At 37.4% G+C, this 16904-nt stretch overlaps 1 protein-coding gene across 5 annotated transcripts in view; it reads left to right on the top strand.

The window, feature by feature from the left end:
- SMOC2 (SPARC related modular calcium binding 2) overlaps positions 1-16904 on the top strand; it is a 149084-nt gene that overhangs the window by 88954 nt on the left and 43226 nt on the right. For all 5 annotated transcript variants that reach the window (XM_032987294.2, XM_032987295.2, XM_032987296.2 and 2 more), the window contains exon 8: positions 13625-13811. In XM_032987294.2, the coding sequence (XP_032843185.2) occupies positions 13625-13811 (187 nt within the window). The remainder of the gene's footprint in view (positions 1-13624; positions 13812-16904) is intronic.

The raw sequence follows: 16904 nt of genomic DNA on the forward strand, positions 1-16904 counted from the left end.
TTTATTTTAATGGATGTACTGTCAGCACAAGGGCTCAGCTACTCCACTTCTATTGCCAACTGAAGGAGTGAACAAAGTATTTTCTCATTATTGACTTTGTACAACTTTATTCTCTCCAGATGAGGTGATGTGTTTTGCACATTGAAGCATATTCATATTCAGAAGCACTGAATATTCATTAATACTTGTATACATGTCTGGGAATATAATGTCACATAGCTAACCATAGCGCTAGCCTCAAGGATGTCACAGTGCAGTTACCTTTTCAATACACTTGTAAAAAAAGACTTGTGTGACTTTTATATGGAGCATCCCCTGTCCATAGCAAGGTTAGAGGAAAAATGCCTTGCTTTGGATCTCTTTGTCCCCCAGATAATTGAGTGAGAAAGTTTGTGGGTCTGAATACTATCTTTAAGCTTAATTCACCTGTTTTTCATACCTGTTTTTATTGGAGCCTTATGCAATTTTATCATAATTATCTAGCATAATCAATCCTCACTGTTGGTTGCACACACAGAATTCCCTGTTCTGTTTCCAATCATTTCTTCAGTCTACTTCCTCTTCTGTCGAAAGCTGATCTTCACTGTGTATTTCTTGATTTTTGGCTAGATATCATTCTTCAATCTCAAATGCTTCTGTTTTGGGCTTTTCTTATAACACTGATTTCTCATCTCTATTCTTCCACCTTCTCTTTTTGACTGTTACAGCCAAAGGCCATAAGCCTTGTGAGGAGATTAACCAAAGAATAAAGGCTGTAGATCATGCTATGAATTTGCAGGCTGTATTCTGAAAATACAGTGACTCTAAAACCAAGTTGAGAGTTCTTAGGAGCAACCAGTGCAATGGATACGAAAGAGAGTTTGATTCCTGGATTGAGTAAGCATGGAAAGGTGTCATTACCTATCTGTGTAAGATTTCAGATGGCATTTCATGGATACCTAGTCCAGTTGTGGTATCCATACTGCAGGATACTGAAGGATACCAAATAGCGGAAACAACTAGCTGTTTGATCCTAAAACTAGTGGAGTATATTTTTGGCACTAATCCAGTGTTTTTCTAAGTAAGAATGTTTCTATAGTCAAGGCTGTGAGTTTTTTTGTGTAAGGTCATTTGTATTTTTCAAATAAAACTCAGTGCAAGTGTCATAACATCAACACTGTTATTCTGAATGACCAGTGCTCAAAGTCTTGGCCTATATTCTGTGCCAATTTTGCTTCCTTAGGATGTCATTGGGGAGACTTAAGCAGCCTACAAAGTATTGTATACAAAAGCATCTGACGTCAAGTAGTGCAGGGAGACAGTGTGGTTTCATTGTTTACATTTGAGGCAGCTAGCCAGAACTCCAGGGCTCTAACCCTGGCTTTGCTTCTGGGAGGGCTGCTGCAGTCTAGAGAGATCAGTGCAAGCAGAAACAAAAGGTGGTTGAGATAGTGTCTAGTACAGGACTATTGAATACAATAAGGAGCTTTACAGGCTTACATAATATAGGAGGTGGAAGTAAAGAAAAAGATGTACTGACCAGTTGAAATAGTTGCATTTCTCTAAATGAAAAGGCACAACCATTTCTCTCAGTTTCAATTTTGCATCTAGACTTCCTGCCTTTTGTTTTGTTCTTTGGTTTATTTGTTTCAGTCATGTAAATCATGACATTGTGTTTTCATTCTTTTTCCCTGCAACTGATGGACAACTTCAGAGATACCTCTCCTTTTTTTCTGAAAACTGTACCTTCCATTGCATGATTGCAATAAATATATATGTAGAACATAAGCAAAAGGAGGATATCCATGACTTTGGTGCAAAGAAGATCCTGTGTCTTCACCTCCATGTTATCTTTATTTAAATGAGCCTACACGTATGAAAGCAAAACTTTTGGTATTCATTGGTACTTGCTATGGGACTGTACTGTAGTTATTCACAAACATGACCCAAGGCAACGAGATTTGTAAATACACAGTCTTTTCCACTCTTCTTTCATCTGTGTTTGTTCCTCCTGATTGATGAAAACAAGACCCACGAAAGGCCCTTGTGGACTTCATTAATTATGCCAGTGGTTGATTGGTTTGGCCCAGAATGCTTTATAACAATAGACGGATTTAATCAGCAACAGCTCTGGTTGCAACAGCTTCACAGCCTCCTGAGAGCATCATGCACTGAGCTTCCTTTTGCATTATTTTCAAGCCATCAAACAACCTTTAATCTTCCCAAATTAAAAAGAAAACAAAGCATACAATGTATAATATGTAGAAAGAATAACAGAACTGTCTTCCCATAAGCACTAATAAAAATGTTTCCTTATTAGGTGACTGAATGCCAACATTGCTGTTTCCTGTGATGCTCATTATCTGGAAAAGTTAAATATTTAGAATCTGTTTTATTTGAACAGTTCTGGCAAAACCAATCATTTGGATTTTCTCTGTTCACCAGAGAGCTTCAAAATGGAGCCTGAGATACATGTGCATGTGTGTGGGCAGACATGATGGGAGCAGGTCTGAAAGGGTTGAGAGTGTTTGTGGGAAACAAGTAAAGCAAACACTTTGAAAAATAACACTTTCTGAAACCTGTTCTTTACTCTCACACACAATAGATTGTTGGGAAGTATTTATGCATGGCTTATGCCATTGATATAGGTCATTAAAACTAATAATCTTCTGAGAACCTAAAGTAACCATGGATTATAAAGGAGTAAGGATCATTAGTCACACATTAAAACTGTAATTTTACTGGTTCAAAAAGTCCTTGACTTTGCCACAATGCATCATATAGGGACTGACTTTTCTGTTAGTGATCCATCTTCTATTCAGTGGAATGATTCCAGTTTACAGGAGCAGAAACTGTGGCCTATGGTTTTCAATATAAGGGGGTCTTCCATTCTTCAAAAGCATAGGGATGTTTTACTATCATACCCTATTTAGCATTATCTACATTTCAGAGAACTATTTCTCTTTGAAAATAGGGATGAAGATGGGGTGAAATTAACATTTTAAATTCAGATTTCTCTTGGTTTTATTCAAAGTTTGAAGGTAAAGCCAAGCCAAAGATTTGGCTTTGCTCTTGAAACCAAAGTATGAGTTGAGCTGTTTAACCATGGCCATATGAGAAAAGAAAAAAAAAAGAAAGAAAATGCTACATAAGACTATATTGAAAAGCTGTTGGAACTGAAAGAAATAGTATTAGAATATTCTTATTGGCTTTTATTCTTCTTTGGCTCATCCTCTTTATTGCACACAAAAATTGGCCGAAATCAGTAAACAGTCTTCTATCTGAATCCTGTACCTCCCCTGTTATAAATACTGTCTTCCTAAGTGCTATATAAATAGTGTGTTTCAGATATAATGTGCTGGGAAGGAAAGACCTGTAGAGAATTTAATCTAAGATGAACCTTCGGATTTGCGCAGGGTTAAAAAAGTGCAGTTACGTTTTGAACAGGCTTCATGTTCATGTTATTTGTTGAATCTCATACTGAGGACAAGAATTAATGCATTCCAGTAGCAATGTGACTCAACAGAAGATAGTGCTTTACAGAATTTGCTTCTTGCTCTGTTAAAAGACTTTTCATTGCACAACACAGTTCTTGTAATTAGACACATGAGCAGTAATAGGCATGCTCATTTTCCACCTGTTTCTTGCCTTTTCTTTGACAAGATGAAGAAGAGCAAGACAGTATAAAAGTGGCCAGTTTTTGATTTATCTGTCATTAATTAGCTTTTAGGGGTGCAATTATATTCTTATCATTAGTACAATTTTTAAATGCTGGGATTTTTAAAATCAAGTAGGTTTGAAGGGTTCATATCTAATTGTCCTGGAGGTGGAATTGTTCTGCTTAGCCACAGCAGAGGCAGTGGGAGTGATGGTAACATAAACTTTTGCATTATGGCTGTCAAAGTAACACTCCTGGAAACACTGAGGAAGAAAGGAGAACTTCTGTTTCAACAGCCTGTTTAATCTATGTATTCCTGCTCAGTGTCAGAGGGCCAAATCCTTACCATTCTGTAATGCTCATCCAGTCTGCTATGAACTAGACAGAGGTCCATATTATATTGATCATTTTGTAAGATACTCTGAGACATGTAAAGGAGAACTACCTAAATACAAAATAATAATCTATTGTTTTTTTAATATATCTGCATATTTTTTAACTGTGCACCTTCGATCACGTTCCTATAAGAGTGCCAGAAGTCCTCCTGTCTCCTGCTGGCTTCTGCAACAGTAGTCAGGATTCTGTCTGTAAGGTGGTGGGAAATTAGTTGATACTTAGAAAATAAAGTGTAGGTGGAGTGCAGCCACCTCAAGCAAGAATTAAGCAATAAGGTTGGAAAACACTGCACAATGCCAACAGCATTAGCAATGTAAACTAATGGCAGGAACGTGGCACAAACTGCATCCAGAGATACCACTGTACACCTCTGAAATTAAATTTACTTGGGTGCCTAAGGTCAAGTATCCAAAGTCATTTCCAGGCACTGATGTAAGTATCGCAGTTTCCCAAATGGTGAACAGAAAAACTCCTGTTTCACTAAGGGGAAACACTGGATTGATAAACATTCCTGTAAGTTGGCTGGCCTTTTTAAGTGCCGAAGTATGAATTTAGGCACTCCGGTTTGCACATTTTGTTTTGTAATTTTTAGTAGAGCTATTCAAACAAATACTTACCCTCAGCTCACCTGGCAGAGACTTTCATTTTCATAGCTCTGTGGAAAAAGTGAAACAGCTTTATTTTTACTTCAAATATTTCTTTAAAAATGAGAGATTTTTCCACTGGCTGAAGACTAACATTTGCTGGTCAATACACTCATAAAGCAAGAATGGTAGCTTTACGCAATTTTGTTTAATGAATGAGCCTTTAGATTGCTATAGCAAATCGGCCATCTAGCCACTGTGTTTGGGAAAAGTCAATGATTTTCATTTGCTGTAATTTTGGGTGGTGGCTTTTTTTGTTTGGTTGGTTTTGCATTTTGAATTCTATGGTGCTGCTCTGCTTTGGCAGGGTGAGGCAGCCATACCTAGCAATAATAGGAACCAATGTTTCCTCTTACGTAGTAAAACCAGTTTTCATCCCATTTGGCAAATAACTGCTTTTAGATATATCCTTGCAGGACAGGGCAGTCTTTTGCGCAGTATCCTCTCATTTTAGGGGAGCCAAGTTAACAGAGTCAAGTGAGAGCAGCTGGAGATTATAATCCATCCTCTCTCCAGCCTTGTAATTGAGTGAATGTCCTCAGCTCACTGACAAAAGGGGGATGAGAGGCCTCATGTCCTTAGAAGATTTTTCACTCTCTTTGTGAAGCCCAAGGATGTGTGATTGACCAGTTGACTTAAAAGGATTTTTGATTTGTGTTAAGGTTGCATTCAAAGATTCATTGTAGAGGGTAAGGTATAAACAGTCCTTGGATAAAAGTCTGCCTAATGCAATCCTCTTTGCAAAGTCTTGCTATCACCTTCACACACTGCTGGTAAAGATTTAACAAGAATGTGCTACTCTTGGTTCACTGCTCTCTCACGTTTGATAGATGGCATAATAAATGTTTGACTCAGGATATTCAGGATATACATTTTGGCTCTAATGCAAAATGCATCTTTGACATAACAGATTTATAATCTAATGTATACAAGCTTCATGTTTCTCTGACACTTACAACAGGAGTAAATGCTAATACTTAAACATTTAGAGCCAGATTGTGTCATGCTTGTAAATGAAGACTAGCTTCTTTGTGAGTTTTCATCAATTCAGTGAACAGATCTCACACTACTGTTTTATTCAGTCTAAATAAGAATGGCAAAATATAAATCACACTTTGTTGAAAAACAGGTAGCTAGTTTGATCCCTTATAATCTGTACAATGGCAGTGTGAGAACTCAGTGAAGGAGAAAGAGGATTATAACTGAATAATTGAGTAATTTAAATTAGTTACAATTCTGTGAAAGGAGAAATTTGAATACTTACATAATATTTCTCATCTCTTTAACTAAGAAGGTGGGCTAAAAATTAAACAAAAATGCAATAAAGCAAACAAAAAAACCAAACAAAATTCTAAAATAGAAAGCTTTTGTGACAAAACAGTTCTTTTACAGTGTTGTGGTTAGAGTCCTTCTCACAGTACTCCTAGTATTTGAAATTCTAAGAAAAGTAAAACATTGCAGAGATATATGTAAAACCTTCCCTAAACCAGAAACTCTTTTAAAAATTCCAGTACACAAGTGAGTTGGGATTTTGGTTAAAGAGCAAGTCATCTTATTCTCATGTGAGATCTTTGTCTTATGGGCCCCAAAACTTTTGCCTATTGGTAGAACCAGAATTTGTGTATTGCAGAAATCTTGATTTTATATAGTGCTAATTGGCCATTCAAACCCAGGGTAAAAGTTGAGAAAATCCTGGTGTATACAGGTAGATTAGATGGCTGTGATCATACTCTTCTCAGTTAAAACTTAAATGGGAGCTGGTGGTCTCTGTGTTTCTGATCTTTATTTCGATGAGCTCAGTGCATTTCCAGATGATCCTCCTTGTGTATTGTAGTGTCTTTGCATATAAAAACACACAGATAAATGAGAGCATCTGTCTGTGATTTATTCTGCTTTGTTCAGTGAAATACATAAATTAATCTTTTGGGCTGTGTTGAAGCTATGAACTTTGTGTTTAGCCACAATCATCTACCCAAGCTCCAAAAGTGCAAACTAGTGATCAGCTGTACGTTGAGAGTTCTCTGCAAATGCACACAAGGGGCCTGAAATATTTGATTCCCACAAGTTTTCACAAACAAGAAAAAATATGGGTAGGAATGTTGCCAGCTTTCTTCAGGCCTTGGGAACCCTCATGCTGATACATATCTGAACCTAATGTAAATCAAAACATGTGGCGCCAGATGAGTATTAATAATGTCATTTAGTCTTAGGTTTTGGTTGCCTTCTAGATGTTGGGACTAAGGTTGAGTGTTTATTAATGTTACCTATTCCTTACAATCAGTATTCGGTCCATGAGCAAATATTAGTCTTAACCAGAAACGTGAAAATATTCAGCTAAGGCCTGAATTCATTGAATTTAGTGGGTATTTTTCCATGGATTTCTACAGGGGAAGATGGGACACATAAATACTCTTTGTTTGATTTATATTAATGAATAGTCTTTATAAGAAGCTAGTAACATGAAAAAAATAATTACTTCATTTGTTTGTAGCACTGAGCTGCACTTGATTTCTGTGAGAGTCAAGTTTATTTGAAACAGTCAAGAGAGGGCAGGCAGACAAATTCTTGTATCAACAGGTCTTCTTAAAAAAGATTTGTGTGAGATGCCCATACCCTGGATGTGAGGGATGACAAAACAACTGTAATAAAGCGTATGAAGTTGGCATCTTAAACCACATTATACCAACTCATCTACATCTTCATGGAAGGAAGCTGTCATGCTAGAGAAGGTCTAAATGAAAGTTGGAAACCTTGAAAGAATATGAAGCCATAGTTACACCTCTCCTTCACTAGAATTAAATAATTTAGGGATTTTTAAAAATTTGTATTAGCTGTGTTTATAGCAGGAACAGATGTGATGTATTCTGGGTGTTGAAACTGGTCAGCCACAGGTAAAGAATCTTCTGGTTTACCTTGAAGATACATGTTTTCTGAAGTTAAAAATAACAGGGTCACTGCTGTAATGGATCGTTTTGCCATCCAGTCAATGTAAACTCCTCTGCAAAGAGATCATAGCTTGAATAGAAATTATCCCAATGCCCACTGTCTTTCTAAAGTGAACATTCTGGTCATATGTGGAAATACAATTTGGTGTAGTGTAAGTGGAAATCCATTCAGTGAAAATGAAAGACTATGAAAACTAGTTAAAAATAAAAAAAAAACTCCACTGTAATCAGTTTACGCAGGGCCTACTAACTTCATTGGTTCAAGGAGGGTTCATCCTAAGCAAATGGAACAAATTCTTATCCCTGTTGGATGTGAATTTGTTGGAGGGTTGCATGGATGTCAATAGGATGACTATTTATCCATTCTAATTATTATGGTTTTGAAATAAACTAGCACAAAACTCATGTAAATCAGTGTTTGAAGTGTTCTAAAGGGGTGTCTAAATTAGGCTTAATTAAATAAGACAGGCAGATGATTTGCATAACATTTTGATTAGCAGAAATTTTCATATAATTTAAGTCTCTGTATACTGAAATTTCAACATGAATATATTCCGTCTATATATCCTCTCAGAAACATGGTACAGCTGCAATATTAACTGTCTCTAATGTTACACTGCACTCCTCCAGAGCATGTGTATCACTTTTCTGAGTAGTTTTTTTCACAGGTTTCTTGTTACCCGCTTTCTATAGAGGATGTTGAGCTTCAAGACCTAATCAAAGATCCCTTTACCCTGGAAACCAGGCTAAATTGTCCTTTCATGGTGCATAATTTTAATGAGAAAAAGAGGGAGAAGGAACCAACTGAAAACAGAATTTCTTGGAATGGATTCTGTTTGTCATATACACATTGTGGGGGTAAGGAAATTGGAAAGAAATGTTTGTATAGTGGCAGGAAATGTTAAAGTAGCATACAGACACCTTTGTAATTTTCTGCAGATTTGGCAACTTGTTTCTGCAGAACACAGTGAAATTTAGACATAAATACAAGTCAAAATTATTTGTAATCATGAAATTCTATATGTTTGGAGAAGCTCTGATAAGACACAGCACATCTGCCAGAATTTCTGAAACAAGGAGCTAAACATCTCCTGTTACAAGACCAACAAGGTGATTATTATAACTTATATAATATGGTGCTTGGTGTTTCAGATGTGCTACAGACAAATGCACAGTTACACAGTTTGTTCATGATTTTTCCAGAAAACCCACCTCTTTTCTTCTCTAGGACATCACCTAGTAAACAATAATTAACAGTTTAAGTAACTCAACAGAGGTGAAGGAATTGAGTCTTTCATAAATAGGGATTTACGGTGTTATACTACTATTGAGGTATTTTTCTGTTTATGTAAATTAACTGATTGAAATCCAAACTGTTTTCTTAGGGATAATTGGCAACAAGAATTGACCAAAGATTTTATACAAAATTTGAAACTTATCCACAGAGTTTGTCATTAGCTGGAGTATTTTTCTCATTGAGAGAAGATGAAGCGTTTTAGCTGATTGTTTGTAATGGACTATGAAGGCATCTTGAACCAGAACAGGAAAAGTATATTTAGCAACTAACACTTAAAGTAAAAAGGGAAGAAATGGAATAGCAATATGACATAGGAAGAGAAACATACATTACATTTAAAGCAGATTCTTAAACTCATTCTTAGTGGTGAGCAAGTTTTACTTCATCATTCAGAAATTCCTTTTTCAGAGTAAGTAGATGGTCATTGGGTGGTACAAAGGCTCTTAGTGTAAAACTGGGCAAAAAGGTATACTTCCTTACATGATTAAAATTTGTGTGTTGAATCACGGATGATTATGAACCTGGAATAAAATATAGTTTGGGGTAGAAACTTCAGGAAGGTTTATCAACCTGAAATTAAGGATCCCAACTGAGCTACAGTGTGGCTGGGTAACATGGTAGACTATGTGGAAAGGATTTTTCAGCCATATATAACTATTTTATTGAACTAAGATGCTTGGAAAAGCATCCCCTTTTTCCAGCAAAACAAAACTGAAGGAACTAAGTGAAATAACAGCAGTGTAAGCATATTACTTGAAAAGAAGCTGGCGTTGTCAGTGCTTTTCTCTTCCCAGAAGGAATGCTATTGTAGTAACACATTTCATAGAAAGTTTGATGGATTTTAATGATTAAGGTATTTATTCCACTTTTATTGTGGCATAGATCCTTTTCCATACTGTCCACTTTATGAACTTCTGGCATCCATCTGTTATGGTTCCAGATCATAGTTGTTGTCAGATTGTTTGGAAAAACTGTCAGGCATTTTCTAAGTTAATGACATTTGTCACTGGTTCTCCTGGCAAATGAATGTTTGTTGTCCATGACTCTTCTGACATTACAGAGGCAATTATTTGCAGTGGTATGGTAGCTCTGTGATAAGAGGTCTTAGTCATCACAGGACTACAATTGCATCTTTCCACTATTCATGTTTTAAATAACTGAAAGAAAATTTTGAAAGGGAATGAATGGTTCCCTCAGAGAGGAAATTACACAGAGAACTGATATTCTGGTTCTGGGAAAATCAGGCAGGATTATAGGTAAGTACTTCCAGTTTTCCTCTACTTTATGTAGAAACAGTGTTCTAGTCAGGAAAACAAACAGGGAAGTAAGAATGGTAGCACAAATGATCATGTCAAAGGTGTACAGAGCATTGGACTCTGCAGAAATTACTCTCTTGTGCAGTCACTAAGCAGATTGCCTGATAGCTGACCTGAAGCTCATTAGCCATTGTATAATGGAGGAAAATAATATACTGTTCTGCACTTTCGGTGAATAAAATTAATGAACTGGGTTCAGCAGACTTGTAATAAGTCTCAGTCATTTGGTACATAGAAAACTGACAGAGATAGTGTCCATCACGCTGATTTATATTTTTTCCAATTTGTCAAAAATAAACTACATTTTATTTGACAACTAATTTAGGACTAATGATAAATTCCTCTTGTTACAATTTACAATCCATAGGGGGAGAGTTAGAAATTAAAAGTTCCAAGAAGGGGAAAGTCCTTCCTGAAAATACCATAGTTTCTTTTATATATTTTTTTTGTCTTGAATATCTGTGCCAATGCTGCTCTTCAGAGGCAGACTTCTCATCACTAGAGTCCTCCTAGTTACAGGACTTTTACCTTGGTGTTTGGTATGAATATCTGCTTTTCTGTAATTTTTCATAGACTTCTGCCATTGAGAACATTGTTTTTATCTTTAAACCTTCCTTTGATTACTGTCACTAACTGTCTTATTTCCAGTTTCACTTGCAATGTTAAGTTTTCTGGAAGTCCCTCCTAATGCCACATTTGCAACCTTCCTTTGACATCTCTCCCACAATACTGCTTTTCTGTATCTCTGAGACTTAAAACCAGACATAAGGGAGAAAAAGGACCAGAACAAACTTGCCCTATTGTAAAAGAGACAAATTTCTAGCTTAAGGAGCAGCTTGTAGAAAACCTTGCCTTGGAAAGTCAATCTGGAGAGTAAAGACCATTTATGTAGGTCTGTACCACCTTCTCCTAAATCACCACAACACAGGTGACTGCACTGGCCCATGACTCCAGTGATTTTGAGTCAGCAGTGCAGTCTTTCAATGGTTGTTTCAATCAGTGGAAACTAGAGCTTCCCAGGAATTTGGTGACGGTTTATGCTCACAGCTGAAACAGTCTGTATCTGCTTCTGCACTGGGAATTCTCCATCACGCCCTCACTGTGCTCTTACATTTTGTCTGTCTGGATGACCTGACTATGTAGTCTCTATACACCAATGTATTTTCTAAACAAAGCTGAGAGCAAGAAAATGCATTGCTCCTCTGGGTTTGCGAGAGATAATAATACCTGCACATCTGCCAGATTGTGTTGCTAGTTACAAGGATGTAAAACGAGACAAGGTCACAGTAGCTAATGGAATGGTCCCAAGGTTTATCAGTATGAAAGCGGGAAGAATTTCATGGAGTTTAAAGAGGAGTAATGATTTCCTCTCACTGCAGCTGCTTCACCCCGTTTGCTCTTTTTTGCTTGATTATATACAAAACATGAAAAGTGAACAACTAAGTGATGTGTTTTCCAGGGTTGTCGTACCTTGTAACTTGATAATCATTGTAATCAGATTCATTGAGGGAAAGATTTATTTTGGCTACTCTTTTTGGTGACAGATTTCTAATTTGTGAAAACATAGCTATTTCTGTGAATGTTTTAACATGCAAATATTTATCTATTTCCCTTTTTTAAAGGAGCCTTTCTGTCCTCACTACACTGATTCTCTAAGTACAGTTTATTATCTAAACACTGGTGCTTTGAAAGCTATTCAATCTCTGATTATGTTAGTGGGTAGACCAAGACAAAAACATGCAAAATCAATCAATTTATTTAGCTGTTCTGCTCAAATACCATATGACACAAAAGAAAAAAAAAACAAAACAAAACAAAATCAACTGAAGAACTGAATAAACACTCCATCTGTGCCTCATAATCAAGTTAGCAACTGATATGCTTATTTTTTAAACCTTTTACATGAACTGGAGCAAAACACACTGTTTTGGAAACCAGGCCGTTGTATAGATGGAATTGTGTGCTGTTTAAAGTGTGAAGGTGTTTAACTTCCTGCCACCTTTTCCCCTGCAACAGAAGTCACTGATTTTAGTCATCTGCATTTGCAGGAAGCTGGCAAGGAGCAGTAGCATTCTGGATGTAACTAGTGACTTTCTGTCAGTTTTTGCCTATAATTTGCAAAGCATTTTCAGAACCCCGAGGATGAGAGTAAATGAGATTAGACTGAAGCTGAAACTTGTTACAAAAGCAATAGAAAATCCTGTGAGGATTCAACTTGTTCTTCTGTGGGTTGAACTGTAAAAAATCAAGAAATAAATCCTGCTAGAGATTCAGCGAGCGTGTCATTAGTCTTTAAATGAATTGAAAGAAGAGAAAATATTACCCACAGATCTTTTTTTGTAAGACTGAAATGACAGATGACTTCTCTTTAACTGAAGAGAAACTTTTATTGATTAAAATTCTAGTAACTTGAAATTTTCCTGTCAGTAATCTCTATGTGTGTAGAGTGCTTAACATTCTTTTTTCAAATATTTATTTTTTGTTCACTGGATTAATTTGGGAGTTACACGTTATGCTGATGATGTTTTATTAACCATCTAAATTTCACATGATAAGAGACTGACTTTAAAGTTCCTGGAGAAATAATGGCTTGAGTAAATCATCTGTGTTATTTATTATCTCTGCAGTGCCACGTATACCAGTTTAATCGTTATCAAAAGGCTTCAGCAGATGTGGGGTTTTTTTGCTGATTGGTGCAAACTGACTGGCATTCTCAGGCCCTGGGTCTTCTGCTCTTTGCCCCCTGGTTGATAGTTTCACAGAAAGGCTAGGAATGTGTAGACATGTAAGGTTTTCTCACATCCAGAAGAGTTCTGGGACATATTGTTAACGTAGAGATAAAAATGTATTACTTTTTCATCTGGGTCTTTGGTTTCTAGAGCAAATGATACATTGCCAATACCAGTATCACCAGAAAAGAAGGTGGAAGAATTTTCACTGTATTAAGAGGTTGTTCCAAAACTGGAAAGAAAGAACAGAATGTAATCATCTAAATGAATATCTAGATTAATAATTCACATAAGGAATCCTAAGAAGTTGGATGTTTACAGTTCTCTCTGAAGAGAATCAGTAGTTTAGGGACTGTGGAGTAGGTGAGGATTTTTTTAAGGTGTCAGAAAAAGTATTTGACTATCCATAGATTATATCTAGTATAGAAAATGGAGTGAGTGTCAAGATACAGGACTGTATTATGAAGCAGCTGCATGAAAAGGAAATTAAAGTTCCTAACAGTATACAGCAAAGACCAATGTAGCTGGTATTTGCGCTGTAGCAAACATCTTTGAATACAATCCTTATATGCAATCAAAAAAGATATAAAAAGTGTTTGATAAAACTAGTAGGCCCTTTCCGTATAGTTTCTGCAGTATTTTTTATTTTCCTTCCAAAAGCATCATCATGTGATCAAGAGCTTCAGTCAGCCCTGGAGGAAGCTAAACAGCCCCAGAAAGACAATGTGTTCATTCCAGAGTGTGCTCAGGGTGGCCTCTACAAACCAGTGCAGTGCCATCCTTCCACGGGCTACTGCTGGTGTGTCCTGGTCGACACGGGACGTCCCATCCCTGGTACATCAACCAGGTAAGGGAATACATGTTCAATGCTGAAAACTTGTAGTGAGAATATGCAGATTTCTATTGCTGGTGGAATTATGTCATATAGGTTTCTTTCGCTATGAAGTGAAATATTTCTAAGAGACATCAAAAGTTAAAATTGATGGCCACAGACTCTGTCACTGCAATGTCACAGTCTGCTAACCTAGTCCTCTTTTTACTTCTATTTTGTGCTGGAAAGACAAGGCTTGGAGCAAATAATGAATAGACCCAGAAGAAACCTCACGCTCCTTAGCCTGAATGTAGAAGAACCAAATAAGATGGTCTATGACAAAAACCACATCCAACCTCAGAAATTTTCGGTTATTTTTCCAGCAACCTCCTCAACTATTTCATATGACTGGTTTTGATGGAACAACTGCTTGGGAACCCATAGAGAGGAAATATCATTTTAGTGTGTTATTAATAGAAGCTTGGAGTTCAGTCATCTCAGCTGAGCCGGATACATGGTAAAGTGTTGTGAGCCACATAGAGCAGATGTAGGCAAATCAAGTATCAGGTTCCAAAGGATGCTATTTAGGCTGGTTATTGAGGTTTGGCCCTTGTATATGCTATACAAATGCTATAGAAACTCATATAAAGCTGGCAGGCATTATGGGTATCTTGATGAAATCATAAATCTTTTCAAGCTTAAACAAAAATAATTTTTTATCATTTGCATAAGGTTTGTGAAAAAACATTATAATCCACTTGCTGTAAAGTATTATATTCTTGGGGAGATGTTTTCCACATATTCTTCAAGTGCTGATTTACTATTGATAGCTCTTTATACAGTAGTCTAGACCATGTCAATTACAGTGTCAGCTAAAGTGAGCATGACTTAAAGTTACTGTTGATTTTCTGTTTCTAGCAAGTTGAGATCCATAAGCTGTCAAAACAAAATAGTCCAAATTTGATCCTGAAACTCTATGATCAGTACACATATTGTATGAGTACCTAGAGATGTACTCTAGAGATACCAGAGGCTTCCTTTTCTGCTCTTCCTCTGTTCTCCACTCCTAGTTTTGTTCAGTTTCTTGGTTTTAATGCTAATCCTTCTTTGAATTATAGTTTAAAACATTTTATAGAGCCTTAGTTTATATTCTCTAATTTAAGTCCAAATCATCTTCTTGTGCTTATCAAACAAAGGGGCTTCTGATGATTTTTTTGTAGTTCTTCTTTACGAGTATCATTTTATTATTGAATTACAGAATAGTTGGGATTGGCAGGGACCTCTGGAGATTCTTTAGTCCAACCCCTCTACTTAAAGCAAGGTAACTAGACTGGATTGCTCAGGACCATGTCCAGTAGGGCTTTGAATATCTCCAAGGATGGAGAGTCCATAACCTCTCTGGGCAGCCTGTTCTAGTGTTTGATCACCATCACAATTTAAAAAAAAAAAAAAAAAAAAAAAAATGTTTAAATGAAATTTCCTGTATTTCATTTCATTTTGTGTCCCTTGCCTCTTTTCCTGTCACTGGTCATCCCTAAGAAGAATCTGACTCCATTTTCTTTATTTTCCCCTCTTTCAATATTTAGAGACATCAATAAGATCTTTCCTGAGCCTTCTCTGCCCCAGGTTGAACAGTCCCAGTTGTCTCACCCTTTCCTTATTATGCCAAATGCTCCAGTCCATTAATCATATTCATGGCCCTTTTCTATTCCTACTCCAGTATGTCCGTGTCTCTTGTTTGGGGAGCCCAGAGCTGGACCCAGCACTCCAGATATGTCTCACCAATGTGAATGAGTGGGGAAGGATCACTTCCATTGACCTGCTGGCAGGGCTCTTTCTAATGCAGCCCTGGAGGCCGTTGGCCTTCTTTGCTGCAAGGGCACATTGTTGCCTCATAGTCAGCTTAGTGTCCATCAGAAATCCCAGGTCCTTGCCACAAAGTTGCTTTCCAGCTGCTGGCCCCTTTCCCATGCTGGTGCAGGGGATTAATCTTCTTCAGGTGCAGGAATTCTGCATTTGCCTTTTTTTGAACTTCATGAGATTCCTGCCAGCCCATTTCTCCAGCCTGTTGAAATTCCTCTGAATGGCAGCACAACCCTCTGGTGTATCAGCCACTCCTCTCAGTTTTGTATCATCTGCAAACTTGCTAAAGAGTTTCTCTGTCCCACCATCGTGGTCATTAATGAAGAGGTCAAACAGCATTGGCTTTAGTATTGGACTCTGGTCCACTCCACTGGTGACTGAATTCCAGCTGAAATTTGTGCAGCTGATCCTAACTCTCTGAGAGAGTTCTAGTCGATTTGCAACACATTTTGCTGTTCATTTATCTAGCATATACTTAATCAGTTTGTCTATCAGAATGTAATCAGTGTCAAAAGCCTTGCTAAAATTAAGATAAACAATATCTGCTCTTCTCCCCTCATCCATGGAGCAAGATATCTCTATCATAGAAGGCTGCAGGGTTGGCCAAGCATGATTTCCTCTTCATAAATCCATACTGACTACTGTCAATCAACTTCTTGTCCTTCATATGTTTGAAATAGCTTCTAGGAGAATTTGCTTCATCACCTTCTGAGGAATTGAGATAAGGCTGACTGGCTTGTTATTTGGCTCTTCCTTGCCATTTCTTGATAGAAGGACATTTGCTTTCTTCCAGTCCCCAGGACCCTCCCCCAGTCACTACGACCTTTCAAATATAATTGAGAGTGGCCTCACAATGACATCAGCCAGCTTCCTCAGCACTTGTGGGTGCATCCCATCAGGTCCCATGGATTTGTGTAGTCCCAGTTTGTTCAACCAATCCCTGACTTGATCCTTCTCCACCAAGGGTAAGTCTTCCTTGCTCTAGACTTTACTACTGGTCTCAGCGACCTGGGATTCCTGAAGACTGGTCTGACAAGTAAAGACCAAGGAGAAGAAGGCATTGAGTGCTTCTGCCTTCTCTGTGTTCTTTGTCACAGGGTCCCCTGTCCAACTCAGCAGCAGACTCACATTTTCACATTTTCCCTAGTCTTCTTTTTGCTGACTTGTGAGAAGTCCTTCTTGTTTCCCTTTATGCCCCTTATTAGGTGTAGCTCCAGGGGCCTTTGGGTTTCCTAACCCCTCCCCTACACACTTGGCCAGTGTCTG

The sequence above is a fragment of the Tyto alba genome, unplaced genomic scaffold, assembly GCF_018691265.1.
Source record: "Tyto alba isolate M040663 unplaced genomic scaffold, T.alba_DEE_v4.0 Super-Scaffold_22, whole genome shotgun sequence".
Taxonomy (NCBI): Eukaryota; Metazoa; Chordata; class Aves; order Strigiformes; family Tytonidae; genus Tyto; species Tyto alba.